Source organism: Eurytemora carolleeae, unplaced genomic scaffold (assembly GCF_000591075.1).
Source record: "Eurytemora carolleeae unplaced genomic scaffold, Eaff_2.0 scaffold76, whole genome shotgun sequence".
Lineage (NCBI taxonomy): Eukaryota > Metazoa > Arthropoda > Copepoda > Calanoida > Temoridae > Eurytemora > Eurytemora carolleeae.
In genome coordinates this window covers 89,777-106,479 of record NW_019396128.1, presented here as the reverse complement: position 1 = coordinate 106,479, position 16,703 = coordinate 89,777, and the positions used below count along the sequence as shown (strand labels likewise).

The 16,703-nt window shown below is 30.6% G+C and overlaps 1 protein-coding gene across 1 annotated transcript; it reads right to left on the bottom strand.

Annotated features, from left to right (window-relative positions):
* Nucleotides 1-538: 538 nt before the first annotated feature.
* On the bottom strand, nucleotides 539-16,446 carry LOC111695800 (troponin C). The gene is made up of 8 exons (XM_023465239.1): nucleotides 16,192-16,446; nucleotides 12,156-12,227; nucleotides 11,304-11,378; nucleotides 6,345-6,478; nucleotides 6,154-6,254; nucleotides 5,269-5,343; nucleotides 2,084-2,217; nucleotides 539-1,935 (listed from the first exon to the last, which is right to left on the bottom strand). Exons 1-5 carry the CDS (start codon nucleotides 16,316-16,318, stop codon nucleotides 6,162-6,164), a joined length of 501 nt encoding a protein of 166 aa, XP_023321007.1. The 5' UTR covers nucleotides 16,319-16,446; the 3' UTR covers nucleotides 539-1,935; nucleotides 2,084-2,217; nucleotides 5,269-5,343; nucleotides 6,154-6,161.
* Nucleotides 16,447-16,703: the final 257 nt, after the last annotated feature.

The window sequence follows — 16,703 nt, the reverse complement described above, 5'->3', positions numbered from 1 at the left end:
TAATTGACAATAAAACTGTAACTACATTTTTTACAGCATTTAGAGAATAAAAATTGTCATCTTTTCAATAATTTTTTGAAATCAAAATCGATGTAGGAGATTTGTTTTTATAAAAACGTAAACTGGTTTCTAAACAATGCCGGTTTTTCCATTTTTAAACAAATCTCGACTTGGAATCATTGTCGCGATTTCAGAATAAGCCCCACTTTCATATCAATTTCCGCTTTGTTTATAATCTGCAATTCAAAACAGAGTCCACCTTTAGAACTTACAAAATAAATAACTGAAAAAAAGTGATATTAATATTAAAGTTTTCAATGCATGTAAATATTTTTTAATTTTAAAAAGAACCGTTTATTTTTTATTTTATTTAGATTTTACCTTTTCAAAATACTTGTTTTGTTACCGAAGTGAGTAAATTCTTGAAAATTAACATTGATATGAAATCTTAAATCATAGTTTATGTTCTAAAAACTTTTTTATATTTTAAATAAATACTGTCTTTTTTAACTAATGTATATTTGAGAAATATTCTGATAAACCATCATACAATTGAAAGGGTACAGTTTTATAAAATACTTTTCAAGTTGAAAATAACAATAAATTGAACACAAATTTAAATTTGTCTATTTCTATGATTCTTTAATGATAAAAAAATGAAATGCCTTGAGAGCCGCTTGAGAGTTATATTCGTGAGTAAGAATAAAGTTTAATGCTAATTTTCTCCAAAAGATGGAGTTAAAATCACACTTTTAAAATATTTTAAAAGTTTACAATAAATATAAAATATGTTTAACAATAAACTTTCTCTATACAATTGTCAGAAATATTATTGGACAACTGTTCAAACTTATTTTAAAGTTTTCAAATAACTTTAAATCAATCAATTCAAATGATTTTTCATGTCGAAACTTTTGAAAAAGATGGCGCTAATCTTCAACTTTATGTCATAAATGGAAACTTATAGTTTTTTCATGAATATTCAAAAATTTCGACTTCAGAAAATGCGATTTACATAATTCTTGAAAAAGTCTCAAGTCTCAAGGCTAAGCTATTATTGAGACTTGAGCCCGGAGATATGTTACAAACTAATATTCCTGAGACAACTCTCACAAACGTTGGGTCTAATTTTGAACATTAGAGTTAGTACTAAGATAAGGAGAGTAAGTACTAAGATAAGGAGAGTAAGTACTAAGATAAGGAGAGTAAGTACTAAGATAAGGAGAGTAAGTACTAAGATGGAGAGTAAGTACTAAGATAAGGAGAGTAAGTACTAAGATAAGGAGAGTTAGTGCTAAGATAAGGAGAGTAAGACTCAAGTCTCAGCTTCAGAATTCCAAAAATGTTGTTTAACAGACAAAATCCTAATCTAAGAGAACCTTCTTTACTGAGAAAGAGGTTTAAAGGCTGCTGTTGTCAGTCAATTATGGCACTATAATAAACTACGTTAATGCCCTCTTGAAATTCTGTTTAAAGATTTAAAATCGAAGTTTACTGATAACTATAATGTTAATAATATATAATATCTATTTTTTGTTATATTTTGATCTAGTTAACGATGTGGACTTTGTTATTGGTCTTGAACATTTTTGGTGCCAAAGATAAAATCTAATTATTGGACATACAGGGTTAAAATTCCAAAACTTTTTAATATGATAATCCGATTTTTTTTTATTTATAAGAAAAGAAACCCGAATACAAGAATGATCCAATGTAACCCTGTAGCTGATCTTTGTGGTCGATTTTTTTATCTAGTTGTTACTTTGATCTAATCAATTCAATGAATTCAGTTGATTTTATTGTTTGTAGTCTTGCGATGAATATACAGTTGATCTAATTGTTCTAATTGATCTAATTGATCTAATTGATCTATTGAGCTGATTCCTTGAGCATTGTTTTAATCACTTTCAGGTCTGTATCAGTGATCTTTACGTTCTGAAAATACCATTATTATTATTAATATAATATGACTGCCATATAATATTTCTTTATTATTCTTTTTGGTATCAAAAATCTTTAAAAATTATGGAAGAAGACGTAAAAACTGCCATGTTATTATTATTATTATCAATATTATGTAAACCTTTTTGTGCATGAGGACCAAGAACTCCGAGAACTCGATGGTCCCGCTCCCGTCGGTGTCGAACTCGTCAAAGGTTGCTTGAATCTCCTCCGGGTTATAGTTTAACCCTAGATACTGCAGGACGGTTGTCAGCTCTAAATACAACATGGAGTAAAAGGTAGTACGAAATATCGTCTTGAATTTTCATAAATGTAACTCAAAGAAATTGATTCTTTGTCACAAACTCAAACTTTCTAATCCCTATATCATTAAAACTTGATAGTGAAAACCTTTGATATTTCCCCACTTAGATTCTTTGGTATTGCAAGATTTATAGTTTGAAGGTTTACGACCTTGAGTTGCAAATATAAAATATATAAGGATTAAAACATCAGAGGTTGTGGAAAGTCCCAATTCCTGTCCTATACAGTACATGTAAATGTGTACAGCATGTATTGTACATTGTATACAGTACATGTAAATGTGTACAGCACGTATTGTATATTGTATACAGTACAAGTAAATGTGTACAGTATGTATTGTATGTTGTATACAGTGCAAGGAAAATCAATTTATTCTTTGAAGAATTATATAAATTAAAATATCAGATAAAACAAAATCTGTCTCAGAGTGCAATTAAGACTGCATTAAGTAAATGCATTAAGATTTAGTCGTCTCTAAGAATTTAAACTAACAAATCAAATTATTCTAACTAAGCGTTTAAAGCGCTTTGCACCCCTTATCTGGAAATAACTTTAGCTTTGAACTATTTCTCTTAAAGTCGGCCATTTTAAATAATTTTTAAATGTTGACGGATTTTTCTTTTTGAATTGTATCTGTATATATAAATATATATATATATATATATATATATATTCTTATACTGTTATATCCATAGAGAATAGAATATATAGAGAGGAATTTAATGGAAAAAAGTGTAAAACGGCCATTTTGTTGTACTGTTTCCATACTGCAGGTGTACTTCACATATTTATGCTATATAACCTGTTGGGCCCTGGAATATCATTATATAGAAAATCTAAAATTATTGTTGAAAGAAAACCAAATTATGAAATAGGCTGGTTTCATAATTGACCACTGATCATTTCACATAGACTCTATGCCTTCCACTTTACAAACGATGATTTTCCGTTATAACTATAAATCATATGATGTTTTTATTCACCTAATTCATTATAAAGTTTATTTAACAGTTTAAAAAATTCGAAATTGAAATGGATAGTCTGGGGAACATACTGTATTAATGTACTCTACTGCATATAATTTGAGAACATTTACATGATTTGTACACTTTGAACTCCCTTTCAGGCTGAAAGGGACTGAACAAATTCATACCGAGAGATTCTTTTATTTCCTCTCTATATATTCTATTCTCTATGGTTATATCACTGAGATTAAAGGGACAGACCGGCTATGTCAGGTAGTTAAACTGAGTATGCAGTGTTGTGGATAAATTCTTTAGGACTCATTTGAGACATATAAAACGTTTCCACGATGTATCATTACTGAGTTTGAGCGCAAAGTCGACGTTCAAAATCATGAATTTGGGTGGGTATGTTTTCAGAATAGTTTTTTAAATTGTTAAATAATGACGACGAAAAATATAGTAAAAATTCTACAGTAAACTAATGAGATGTTTAGGAACATATTTTTTAAAAGATATTTGTCAATAAATCTTTTTAATCATTATATTGAAATTCTTATTTTCTATGAATTTGTTTGCAGATTTCTTCAAATTCATTAAATTTCGTCATTTTAATAAAAATTCCAGGAAATCTGCAGAACATCTTTGTGATTAAAGAGAGATTAATCATCATATTATTACTAGGCTTTTAGGGCGCTTCGTGCCCATCTTCTGTTTAAATTGTGAACATGTTCTTTTTGTTTACATTTAAGAAGAAAGAAGAAAAAAATTTTGCGGATTTTATGAAAAAAATCGCGGATTTTCAAGAATTTGATTTTTTTTACAAAATTAAAAACCTTTGAAACACATTTTTTTAAATTTTTATCATTCATAAACCTTCCCTGTGGTCACGTGATGTCCCACAAAAAATTTGGGCCCGATCGGTTCAGCCGTTTAGACGTTTATTGGATATAAACAGACAGACAAACAAATAGACAAGCCAAATTTATATATAGATATGTTTACATTTTTGTCGTCGTTACTTAATAATTAAAAAAACAGTTCTGAAAACGTATCTACCCAAAAGGACGGGTTTGAACGTCGGCTTTGCGCTCAAACTCAGGATTTACAGATCTTTAAAAATGTACATGTCTCAAATGAATCCTAAAGAAGCTTTCCACAACACTACATACTCAGTTTAACTACCTTACATAGCCGGTCTGTCCCTTTAAAGCTAAAGTGCGGGGAATTGTTTTTAATTTACTTTGACATTTTAGGGGCTATGTAAACAAACCCTTTTGGGTCCGTCCTAGAGAACGAGTTTTGGACCCCCCTCCCCCCCCCTCCTATCAATTTTGTACATGACCACTTTTTCGATAAATTTTCAATTAAATTAGTATTTATTTAGGGTTAGGTTAGGTTAAGACACTTTCTGGGCCGAGCACCGCGGCTAGGACAGGCTAGGGGGCCGGGCGCTGCGGCCACATGGTCAATTATATTCATGTCTTACATTTATGATCCATTTACAAAATAAATTGATAGGAGTGGGGGTGAGGGCCCGGGGGGGGAGGGGGTGTCCAAAAATCGTTCTCTAGGAAATTACCACCCTTTCTTCCCTATATTTATGCTGGCCATGATGATGTAAACCTTTGATTTTTTAAACTATTATTTTTTGTCTCTTTTTTTGTAAAAATATATAACAGCCATGAAATATGCAGGGACTGTGGGAACATCTTTAAAGATTTCTATAAAGATATTTAATCAAAAATAAGCTAAATATTTGCGGCATTCCATTTTCAGGAGATTTAGAAAACGACATTTAATAAATTCTTCCGATATTGGGTTTCAAAGCTACATAAGGATTATAAAATCAGAGTTTGTGGTGAGAATGGTGTACACTACAGTAAACATACATACATACATTTCTCTTTAAAAAAATAAATTCTACTTCTAATTCCCTAATTGTTTTTATGTATTTGAACTTTATCCTAAATCTTATTATATTTTCTAACTAAAAGTTCAAGTATTAAACATATTGAATTATAAGATAAAAGAATTTAACCTTCTAGGTCCATCTCTCCACTCTTATCCACATCCAAGAGAAGGAAAACCTCTTTCAATCTTTCAATTTGATCCTCTTAGCATCATTAAAATAAAGAGGGTTAACACTAATTTTTCATGAGGGGTCAAAACATTTCTTTAAAAAATGTCAAACTATTGCAGGCTAACTGCTAGAAAACTCCTGTCCCTGTGTTAAAAATTTGAATTTGACTGAAGACTATTTGACATATTGAACATTAAACGTTTAAGCTGATAGGAATGACCAAGGTACTAATGCAAGGAAAGTTATTACAGAGGTGTACGCATTTTTTGTACTGCATTGTACTGTCTATGGGCGGAAAAGTAAACACAAGACGGATATCACAGTCTGACATGGAATCGATTTTCATAAAAATTTTTCGATAAAATATTCTGGTCATAGGAAACTATTATGTGAATTTTCAAAATTATCAAAATTAAATGCTTTTATCCTCCTCGGATACTAGGCGAACACTGATGCACCTATTCTTGTTTACAAATTCCACCCAGAGAGAACCGGTTTGAATAGAAACCAGTTTTTAGAAATACAGAACAAAATAGCAAAGAGAAATGGTTGTATAACAAACTTTTGTGATAAAATATTTATCATGTTGATTCGCATTGCATAAATAAATCATATTATTATATAGAAGATTACCTGTAGTACTAAACCCAGCTTGATATAAGGCCAACATATCATCTATATACTCAGATGAAGAACATATTACCTGTAGTACTGAACCCAGCTTAATATAAGGCCAACATATCATCTTTATACTCAGATGAAGAACATATTACCTGTAGTACTAAACCCAGCTTGATATAAGGTCAACATATCATCTTTATACTCAGACGAAGAACATATTACCTGTAGTACTAGAACCCAGCTTGATATAAGGCCAACATATCATCTTTATACTCAGATGAGGAACAGATAAGTCTCAGCTCAGGCAACCCAATTTTAAAACCATGAAAAAATGCAACATTAAACACGAACAAACAAACACGATAGTAGAAAAGTTAAAAAATTTACATAATTGATTGATTTAACGTGCAAACCTGTTTCACCATAAGAACAACAAATTCATTTAGTCCAATCTCTCCACTAGCATCATCATCGTACTGAGCAATCATATCCCGAACCTCAGTTTCCTCCAGATGTATTCCTAACCAGCCAAGAACTCCTTTAAACTCTGAACAGGAGAAAAGGATTTTCAATCAGGAATAATAGGAACAAAAAGTTTGTACTGAAGTAGGAGCAGTACCCCAGAAAGAATTATATGAATGAGTTTATGTAGAAAGGGGCTGATACGGAATAGACAGCTGTCCAACCTAACATCTCGCCGGGCTCACCCTTTTCATAATTGTTTTGAATGTCATCTTCCAGATACTGTGTTAGATATTAAAGAATTTTTAAAGTATATTTCGTTAAAAAAAAATCTTTTACTCAAATTTATTTTGCTTTGTAATTAATTTTAATATAATATGACTGCCATATAATATTTCTTTATTATTCTTTTTGGTATCAAAAATCTTTAAAAATTATGGAAGAAGACGTAAAAACTGCCATGCCATGTTTCGTGGGACACCCTGTAGTTATCTGGTAGAACAACTTCAAAAGAACTATATCATAGATGATTAAATTGAATGGCAGGAGGAGGAAAGGGCGTAACTATTTATTAGAATAACGCTTAACTTCTGCGACTGAACTTGATATCCGTTGTGTAAACTTTTGAATAACAGGATTCATGTTTACAGTCAAGTTCAGGTTCAAGATTAAAAATAAAATGAAACAAAATACTAAATCTATTTAAGAAAAGATCAATGCCAAATTTAGACCACACAAAAAACATAATTCTTTATTTTTATTCATGACTACTGCTACCATCATTACTCATGTATTCCCCGTAATAAGACCTTGATGCCAAAAACAAATTAATTATGCCTCGAAGGATCTTTGTTCCCTGGTGCTAATTGATTAGTTGTCTGAATTATTCTTACTATATTGGCAGACAAGATATATATATATATATATATATATATATATATATATATATATATANTCCATCCTATTTCTGGATACCACCTTACCTAATTGTTCAAGGAAACTAATATCCAGGGGTAATCCATCCTATTTCTGGATACCACCTTACCTAATTGTTCAAGCAAACTAATATCCAGGGGTAATCTACATCAGGTCGATGATTGTGACCGATTTAAATTTTAATAAATAATTTATAAAGATTAAGATCTTCTAAGTTTAACATTATTAGAACTATCTCAAAGGATCTGTAACTGTAATTTCAAGTGATCCTCCATGCAAAGATGGTACTTCCCGATTTAAATGGTGCCCTTGAAACCTTAATCTTATCATTTAATTCTAATAATTTCTACATTGAAAGCAAGAAATGCGCTGGTCACTTTTGCCGAGATACTGTAAATGAAAATATAGAGTTTAAAGAAACAAAATTCATATTTGAATAGAAGTACACTTGTAAATCGGGCATTGTCATCTTTGAATTGAGAACCACTCCAAATTACATTTACAATCCCTTTAACCTTCATTAGGATGATTATCAGACAAGATCATTAGCTTGAGTCTCTCTATATATGTAAATATATAGATTATGTTCATTCACCAAACTATCCCAGAACATCAATATTCATAATATTTATTAGTTTTATAGAATACATTTTGTTTAATCTAAAGCCATGATAACCATTTATTTAGTGGAAATCGTTGGTCAGAGTTTTTTTTTATAGAATAACATATTTATGTTAGGTGAAATCCAAAACTTTGAATGTTTTTATTTTATTATACTTAATCCGTTAAAGCAAAAGATAACCCTTTCTGAATGGATTAAGTCACACATGGTTTTGTGTAAGCTTATTGCTTATATGCTTATTCAAGCTTATTATTTATAATCATAATTCCTTTGTGTTTAACAATAGGGGGGGGGGGGTGCATATATTGCATAGGATTAGGAACAGATTGTACATACTAGGTGCTCACATTATTCAATATTCATCAAAACAGATTGTACATACTTGGTGCTCACATTATTCAATATTCATCAAAACCAACCTTTCCATCAATCCATCAATCAAAAAGAAACCATGGCAAACCAAGTTTTATATTTTTTTTTTTTTAACTATATAAAGGTTGGAGATTTGAATCTATGTATAGCCTGAGGGGGGGCGTCCTACCCCCCGCCTATAAAAAGGCCTGAGAGTAAAGGTTTAGGGTTGCAATGCAATTTCATTGTCTAATTTTTAAGACCAGGTCATTGAAAAAAAAAAACTCCAACTTTTTTTTTATTTTCGACAAAAATTAAAATGTTTCTAATTTTTCAAGGTCTTTTTAACAATGTAGTTTTTAGATCTGTAGCTTAACACTGAATTAACTGTGGCGTGTTCTATTATACAAGTGTACACTGACAAGCATTGTCTGATTAATTATGAATTAAATATCCATGTTTTTGTTAACTGGAGGGTCACTTTAAATTACGCGTACAGTCCCTTTAAATCAAAATAGAACTTTTCTTCTACTACTTACTATAGTTTCAGTAGAAGTAAGTATTTTCATTTACTGATACAGCCGATTGAAGGATTCATATCTCTAATTGGATAATGAGATAGATAGATGTTACCGCCATACTATTTCTATTGGTTCAGAATAGACAACAAACACATGACCGAACCTTGATTGGTTCAGGCGCTAATGGACTCGGGATACAGGAGAGCTATGTATTACAATATCCACCCTAATTTTTAGCAACAAAAAAGGATTTTAGAAATTACTGGAAAGAAAATAAAAAAATTCAAGTTAAAGATTTTAGTTGTTGTTAGAGAATTATTTCAAAAATAATATTAAAAAAGTCATTTTTCTTGTTTTATTAAAGGTATTTAGCGTGTGCATTAATGTCAGTTTCAGTTAGATATCAGGAGAAATTTGAATGACATTTTATTTAAATTTTCCCCCGGTATTTTTCTTCCTAAAACTATATTAACAGGTCGACTTTCCAACATGGATTCATTGAGAACATGCAGTACGTCCTGTTTCCCAGGATCAGACTTGGCTCTACTTTTTCAGGATTAGACTCGACTGTATTTTTTCAGATTAGATTTGATTATACTTTTTCAGGATTAGACTCTACTCTACTTTTTTCAGGATTAGACTCTACTCTACTTTTTCAGGATTAGACTCGACTCTCCTTTTTCAGGATTAGACTCGATTCTACTTTATCAGGATTAGAATCGACTCTTTTTTTAGGATTAGACTTGACTCTACTTATTCAGGATTAGACTCAACTCTATTTTTACAGATTAGACTTGATTCTACTTTTTCAGGATTAGACTCGACTCTATATTTTCAGGATTAGACTCGACTCTATCTTTTCAGGATTAGACTCGACTCTACTTTTTCAGGATTAGACTCGACTCTATTTTTTTCAGGATTAGACTCGACTCTATTTTTTTCAGGATTAGACTCGACTCTATTTGTTCAGGATTAGACTCAACTCTACTTTTTCAGGATTAGACTCGACTCTATTTATCAGGATTAGACTCGACTTTATTTTGTAAAATTGTAAAGATTGGTTCTGATCTGTATGAACTTAAAGGGAACTGTAAACGTAATTTCAAGTCTCTTGACTAATAAACGTCACATGATTCAACCTGCTTAAAATAATTTTTTAAGACAGGGTCGACGGTAGTTGGCAACATTCTCATCAATTTTAGCTTGACATTTTGAGATCTTTAAATCAAAGTGAGACACTGTGAATTAAAATGTAATATTTATGCAAACTTTCTGGTTCGCTTTTTTGACAGGCTCTAGTTTTGATGTTTACGCGTAAATGTGAAAAAAGAAAATTTATTCAAATGTATTAAAATATAATAGAACCAAGCTTTAATTGAAGAATAAAGGAGATATCCATTATCTTCTTCTTGTGGTTTCTATATAAAGTTTTTTTGCGCATTTTTGCTTCAAAAACTATGGAGGAAAATGTCAGAACTTAACACTTTTCACATTATTGATCATAGGAAAGTTTAAAGAGTGCAATTGTAAATGTTGCATTCTCTGGAGGGTCACTTGGACAGTTAATATCTTTAATGTGACAATAATATTGTATTAATGTCATAAAATCCTTAAGATTTATAAGTATAGTTATGGAGATTACTGTTGGAGAGAAACTTTAAAATAAAAATTTAAACTATTTAAAATTATATATTTCTGCTTAAAGATTAATTTGCAAATTTGAAGGGTGTGTAGAGTGTAGAGTGTAGAATGTAGAGTGTAGAGTGTAGAGTGTAGAGTGTAGCGTGTAGGATGTAGAGTTTACAAAAGACATGTCAATGTCAATAAAATATTATGTGTGTTGCAACCCTACAAGAAATTTCAAGCAAATATTTTTCTATCCATCCGTCAATCTACATATCTATCTATCTATCTATCTATCTATCTATCTATCTATCTATCTATCTATCTATCTATCTATCTATCTATCTATCTATCTATCTATCTATCTATCTATCTATCGAGGGTTGATTTGTAGATACATCTCTAAAGAGCTGTAATAGCATTACAATTAGCAGACTGTATATTCTATATAGTAATAGTAGTTTACAGATTAACAGGGTTATTCACAATAAATGGGACCTGGAGTTTCTCTAATAAATCTATCCTCTGTATTGTATGTTCTGAAGGGGGTCAATATACACCCCCCCCCCTCCCTTTATATATGGTGCTATAGGTATTTTCCCAAAGGCGATATCCCAAATGTGCAATTTCCCAAGTGGCAACTTCCCGAATGTGCAACTTCCCAAAGGTTAGGTTAGGCCTTCTGAGGCGCCGCAAGCGGCTATGGGACCGAACACTGTGGCTAGAACTCACTAGAAACTATACGCTGATTCTAAGACAGACTTGGGAAGTTGCCGCTTGGCTTGTGAAATGCACGGTTGGGAAGTTGCCACTTGGGAAAAGGCCTTCGGGAAAGTATCTACCATTGTATATGTTACCTATTGCATCAATTTCTCCACTCCCATCAGCATCAATATGCTTGAAAGCTCTGCAGTAAAGATCCAGCTCAGCGTCTTAAATCAAGCTAATTGAAATTCAGACTTTGCCACAAACTCTGATTTTCTAATTTCAATTTCCTTACTACCCAATGTTGTGAACCTTGGATATTAAAAACTAAGAATTCTGTGAGATCAAATAATCTTATTTTAAAATAGCACAGGTTTGCACCATCAGGTTAAAAAGATATAGGAATTAGAAAAGTTGTAATTCTTTTCATGTTTATTTTATAAAAGCAAATTTTGACTTTTCCTTTTTTCGGCCAATTGTTAAACTTTATTCTATCTCATAAAAAATGTATTTAGAAGTAAAAAATTGATATATTTTATAACTAAAAGTATTTAAGATTAGTATAGTCTTTTTGCATGCAATATTTTTAAAAATAACTTAATAATGATAATATTTATAAAATAAAAAAGAATATTTTTCGGAGAATTCTCAGCCAAATGAAATGTATTGAGTCTTTGCCACAAACTCAAATTCTCTAATTCCTTTATCTTTGCAACCTGATGGCGTAAACCTTAATATTTTAAACCTAGATTAATTGATTTAACAGAATTTATAGTTTAAAAGTTAAGGTTATACAACATAGGGTTGCAAAGATATATGGATTACAAAATCAAAGTTTGTGGCAAAACTCAATTCCTATAGTACAATTACAAAAAGAACGACTATGACAAAATTAAATTACTTTTTTCTTTGTTATATTTTAAGTAATGTATGTATTAATTATGAATTAAGGGTAGAAGGGATTTAATTAATTAATAAATTCAATTAACCATAAGTATCCTCACCTGTCAGTTCTATTCCAGCATTTGAAAGAGAATCTTTATCAATTTCCATCCTTCTTCTTGCTGGGGCAAAATCTAAACAAACAATTGCAGTACAGTTTTGCAGTACACTCTGTGAGGATAACTAGTTATATACATAGAGAATAGAATATATAGAGAGTAATTAAAAGAATCTCTCGGTATGAATTTTTTCAGTCCCTTTCAGCCTGAATAAAGTTATTTCAGAGGTGTAAGCATTTTTTGTACTGCAGTGTACTGTCTTTGGGCGGAAAAGTAAATTCACGACGGATGTCGAAGCCTGACATGGGATCCATCTTTCACATAAAAAATCAATGAAATATTCTGGTCATAGGAAACTATTATGTGAATTATCAAAATAACCAAAATTAAATGCTTTTAACCTCCTATGGTTATATAGAGTTGCTAATGAAAGAGCTGAACTAATCTTTAATTTATTAAACCCGATATCTATGCAACTTGATGTTGTAAACACATCTAGCAAATACGAAATACAGCAATTGTGCAGTGTACACAGACCCGTTTCACTTAATATGTTGATTTTCAAGGTACACTGGAGATACTATTTGCTACGAACAACAATTGAATAAACATAAGATTCCACAGTTGTATAGTTATCTAAAGTATTTTTTAATATGAAATAAAAAAATTATAGAGTTTAATTAAAAAAGAACCCGGACACATTGTTGATATTAAAACACAAGGAAAACTTATTATTTTATTCAACAATGATGAATTATTAATGAAAGACCTTGCATTAATATTTGATGAGTTTTATATTAATTTAACAAATAAAACGTTAAACTAATTTTCCGATGAAATTATAGTGAAATAGTAACTAACTAAAACTAACGAAATATGATAATTGAGAGATTGTTTTTCATCCTTGGCAGATAGAATTTAAAGCTAGAGTGCATTATCATTATTATTATTATTATTATTATTATTTTTATTATTATTATTATGATTATTATAATATAAATCCAAATCATAAAAAGGCTAACCACAAGTTGGAAATAGCATTGTATTGTATTTTATGCTTATTATTTTAAGAACCAAATGAACTACGACAGAAGGAGAATGTCAAATGTATGCAACATTATTGATGACCTCGTAGCTCCTCTAGTTTTTATATTTTAATGACAAAATGAGAAAATTCACATTTTAGTTCTTTAGGGATGGATCGTTTCCACTTTTTTGAAAAACGATCTTTGCGCTTTGAAACCAAAAAACAAATCGAAAACTAACGCTTTCTTAAAAAACTATTGTTTTTAAAATACTATGGTTTTCAAACACAATCGTTTTTCGTTTTTTTAAAAGTACAAAATAAGTGTCGATCGTTTTCAAAAACGATTGTTTTTTACCGATCGTTCTTAAAAACGATTTACAAACCTTGTTAAAATTTAAACATTTAAGCTTTGTTATTGCGTGAAATTTACTTTAGTTTAACGTATGTCACGTTAAACCAAATTTAATTACAGTAAGGACAGCACTAGTAAGGAAGGAAAAGTTATGTAGGAGAATATGAGAGAGAATTTTTACGGAGCCAGTGTGAACCCAGGGAACACAATCACAAAACAAAAGGAAATTAAAGTCGGAAGAGAAGAGACTGAGGAAAACAAAATAAATTCTTAAAAGGAAAAATTTCTTATTCATTTTTATTTTTTTTTATTTTTATGACTGACTGAAAAAAGTAGAAAAGAACAACATAACTCAATTTTGTTTTAAAATCCAGCTTTCTACAAGTCATGGCAAATCAACGCTACATGCGATTATCAAAAATCATATCATTAACCAAACCTAATAGTTAAGCCTAAGGAAAAACAGGAAGCAAGATCAGCCCGCGTAAAACAAGTTCACTATGGTTTATAGGGTTACCCATGGTTAGTAAATTTGTCATTCTTAGAATTAAGGGATGCCATTTAAAAACAACTAAAGAAGAACAAATATAGAATAAAAAAAGATACTTTCTAATATTAAAAGGACAAATGATTTTGTGTCCGTGATGTGGGGGGGGGGGGTAGATTTTGTATCATCTTTTCGTATCATTACACAATGTCCAATGTCCAGGACAAAATTCTATACATTTTAAATCCAAGCAACTTCTGAAATATTATTTTTAAAAGCTAACTAAGGAAAAGCAGAAAAATGTGAAAGGTAATTTAAAAATTGATTCAAATGAGCTAATTTGATTCTCTCCAATTTGAGAGAAATTTCAATATTTAAAATTTTATGAATCATTTTAATATATACATACATATAGTAGTAATCTCTGTTTGTTTGTTTGTCCGATCATAACTAAAGAACATCTGAACCGATTTTCCTCAAATTTTGATTGTCGATCTTTGTAGAATCTTTGCTTAACCCTTTTAAGGGCTGGTGGGTCTGAATCTATGTATAGACTGGGGGGGGGGCGTTTAAAAGTCCAAAAATTTCACGGCGATAGTGTCAAAAATGAGAGTGCTATGGTTAGGTTTCATATATATATATATATATTCAAAAGTTGCAAGGTCTGAGTTAAAGTATTGATAAACAAATCCCATTTCAACAGAGTTTGAACAAACAATATATATTGCAGATTTTGTTTTGAAAATAAAAATTACATTTAAAGGGACTGTAAAGGAAAAATGAAAGGGGGTATAGGCTGAAAATTGAAATATTGCAATTATTATAAGGATATATATAGTCTGACACATAAAACTGTAGAATGATAAGACCACATTTAAAAATTATCATATTTATTTAAATATTTTAAAATGAAAATTAACTTGTTTGGTGAAATGGGTCTGTATTACACAATTGCTTAGTTTCATAATGGTCTACCCATTTGAAATCATCCCTTGATTCTAAAAGTCGTCTTTATATTTTACAGTTTTATGGATCCAACTGTATGTTTCTTAATACATGAAATTATACAAAAATCTCAAAAATTTTCCCCTATTAAAAATTTTGACGGAAATATGTTATTAAAAAAATCATCGTAATCTTATAGTCCCATTTGCACGCATTACATATAAATTTAGAAATCAAATGAATTGAGTCTTTGCCACAAGCACTAATTTTATAGTCCCTATATCTTTGAAACCTGATGGTGTAAATAATATGTTTTTCCGTATTTATTCTTTGATAAAATAAAATACTGCTGTGTACTGTCTCTAGGCGGTAATGTAAACACAAGACGGATGTCGAAGCCTGACATGGGATCCATCTTTCACATAAAAAATCAATGAAATATTCTGGTCATAGGAAACTATTATGTGAATTATCAAAATAACCAAAATTAAAAGCTTTTAACCTCCTCGGATACTAAACAAACACTGATGCATCTATAATTCTTGTTTACAAACTCCGTCCAGAGAGAACTGGTTTCAATATGTACGCAGAGTACACGTAACTTTCCTTGCATTACAACCTTGGATATGATATACTATATTTATAAAATCTTTAATATGATAAACATGCTTCAAAGCATGCAAGGGAAATTAATGTTGTCAATAAATGGAAATTGATCAATATTGGTGAACATTGAAGATTCTTGTATAACATACAGTATACGTCAAGAATTAAAAAATAGACCTTGTAACATTATATTTTTAATTAGCTGTTTTTTTTGTTTTTTGGGTTTTTAGTCATGATAAAAACCCACTTAAAGGGACTACGGTTGAAATTCCATGTGATCTTCTATTTAAACAGGGGCATACTATTTACAATAATTAAACTGTTATCTCATCAACGATGTGGAAAAGTGTTCAATTATAAAAATGTCCTTCATAGTTGCTAAAGAACAGAACCGAATTTAAAGATTAAAACTTATTTAAAATTGCTCAAATATAGGTTTCAAGGGTACTATTGTCAATTTGACATGCCATTCCATAAGTGGAGGGCCTTAAAATTATGTGAAATAAGAATGATTTTGTCTGAGAAAGATTAGAAATTCTAGGATTTTATTCTAAAAAAAAAAATTCCCCCCCTTACTAAATACCAAAGTTGCGCCTGCGCCAAAAAAAAAATATATTAATACCTGAATCTTGGTTATTTATCCAGGTAGTCGGAGTAGCTGAGCATTGGTTTACACTGAACCCGGAGTAAAGACCTTCTCTCTCTAGGGTTGGGACGGGAATGACGGAAGATAATATTCTGGAGAACATCTCCGCAGATGTTGGTGCGAGATCTACGGAGGGTAAATGATAAACTATCTGACTACCACTAGCACCCTCTATCTTGCAAATAGCGAACTAATGGGGAATCATTTGGTTATCAGTGTTCACGGTTCATTCTACCTCTCATTAATATCCTTCTAACACTGTCGTTAAGAAAGTCCCTCGATGCTAAAAAATAAAATAATCTAAGCTTTATGTTCTACGTTTAATATTATACTACTGCAACTGTAGGTTTTGCATAATTTAATATATTCATGAAAAAGAAAGTAAAGACCATATATATAATTATACAGGGTGTCTCAAAAAAACTTTTCAGTAGGGGTATTAGTAACTGAGGAAACATTTTTAGTAAAATTTTTACGATCAATGTGTC

What these genes read in the sequence shown, in the direction of transcription:
- LOC111695800 (XM_023465239.1), bottom strand. Translation starts at nt 16,318, where the DNA reads ATGTTCTCCAGAATATTATCTTCCGTCATTCCCGTCCCAACCCTAGAG. An exon ending in TGCTGGAATAGAACTGACAG is followed by an intron (nt 11,379 to 12,155) that starts GTGAGGATACTT and finishes GCTTGATTTAAG; the next exon opens with ACGCTGAGCTGGATCTTTAC. An exon ending in TGGAGAAATTGATGCAATAG is followed by an intron (nt 6,479 to 11,303) that starts GTAACATATACA and finishes TCTCCTGTTCAG; the next exon opens with AGTTTAAAGGAGTTCTTGGC.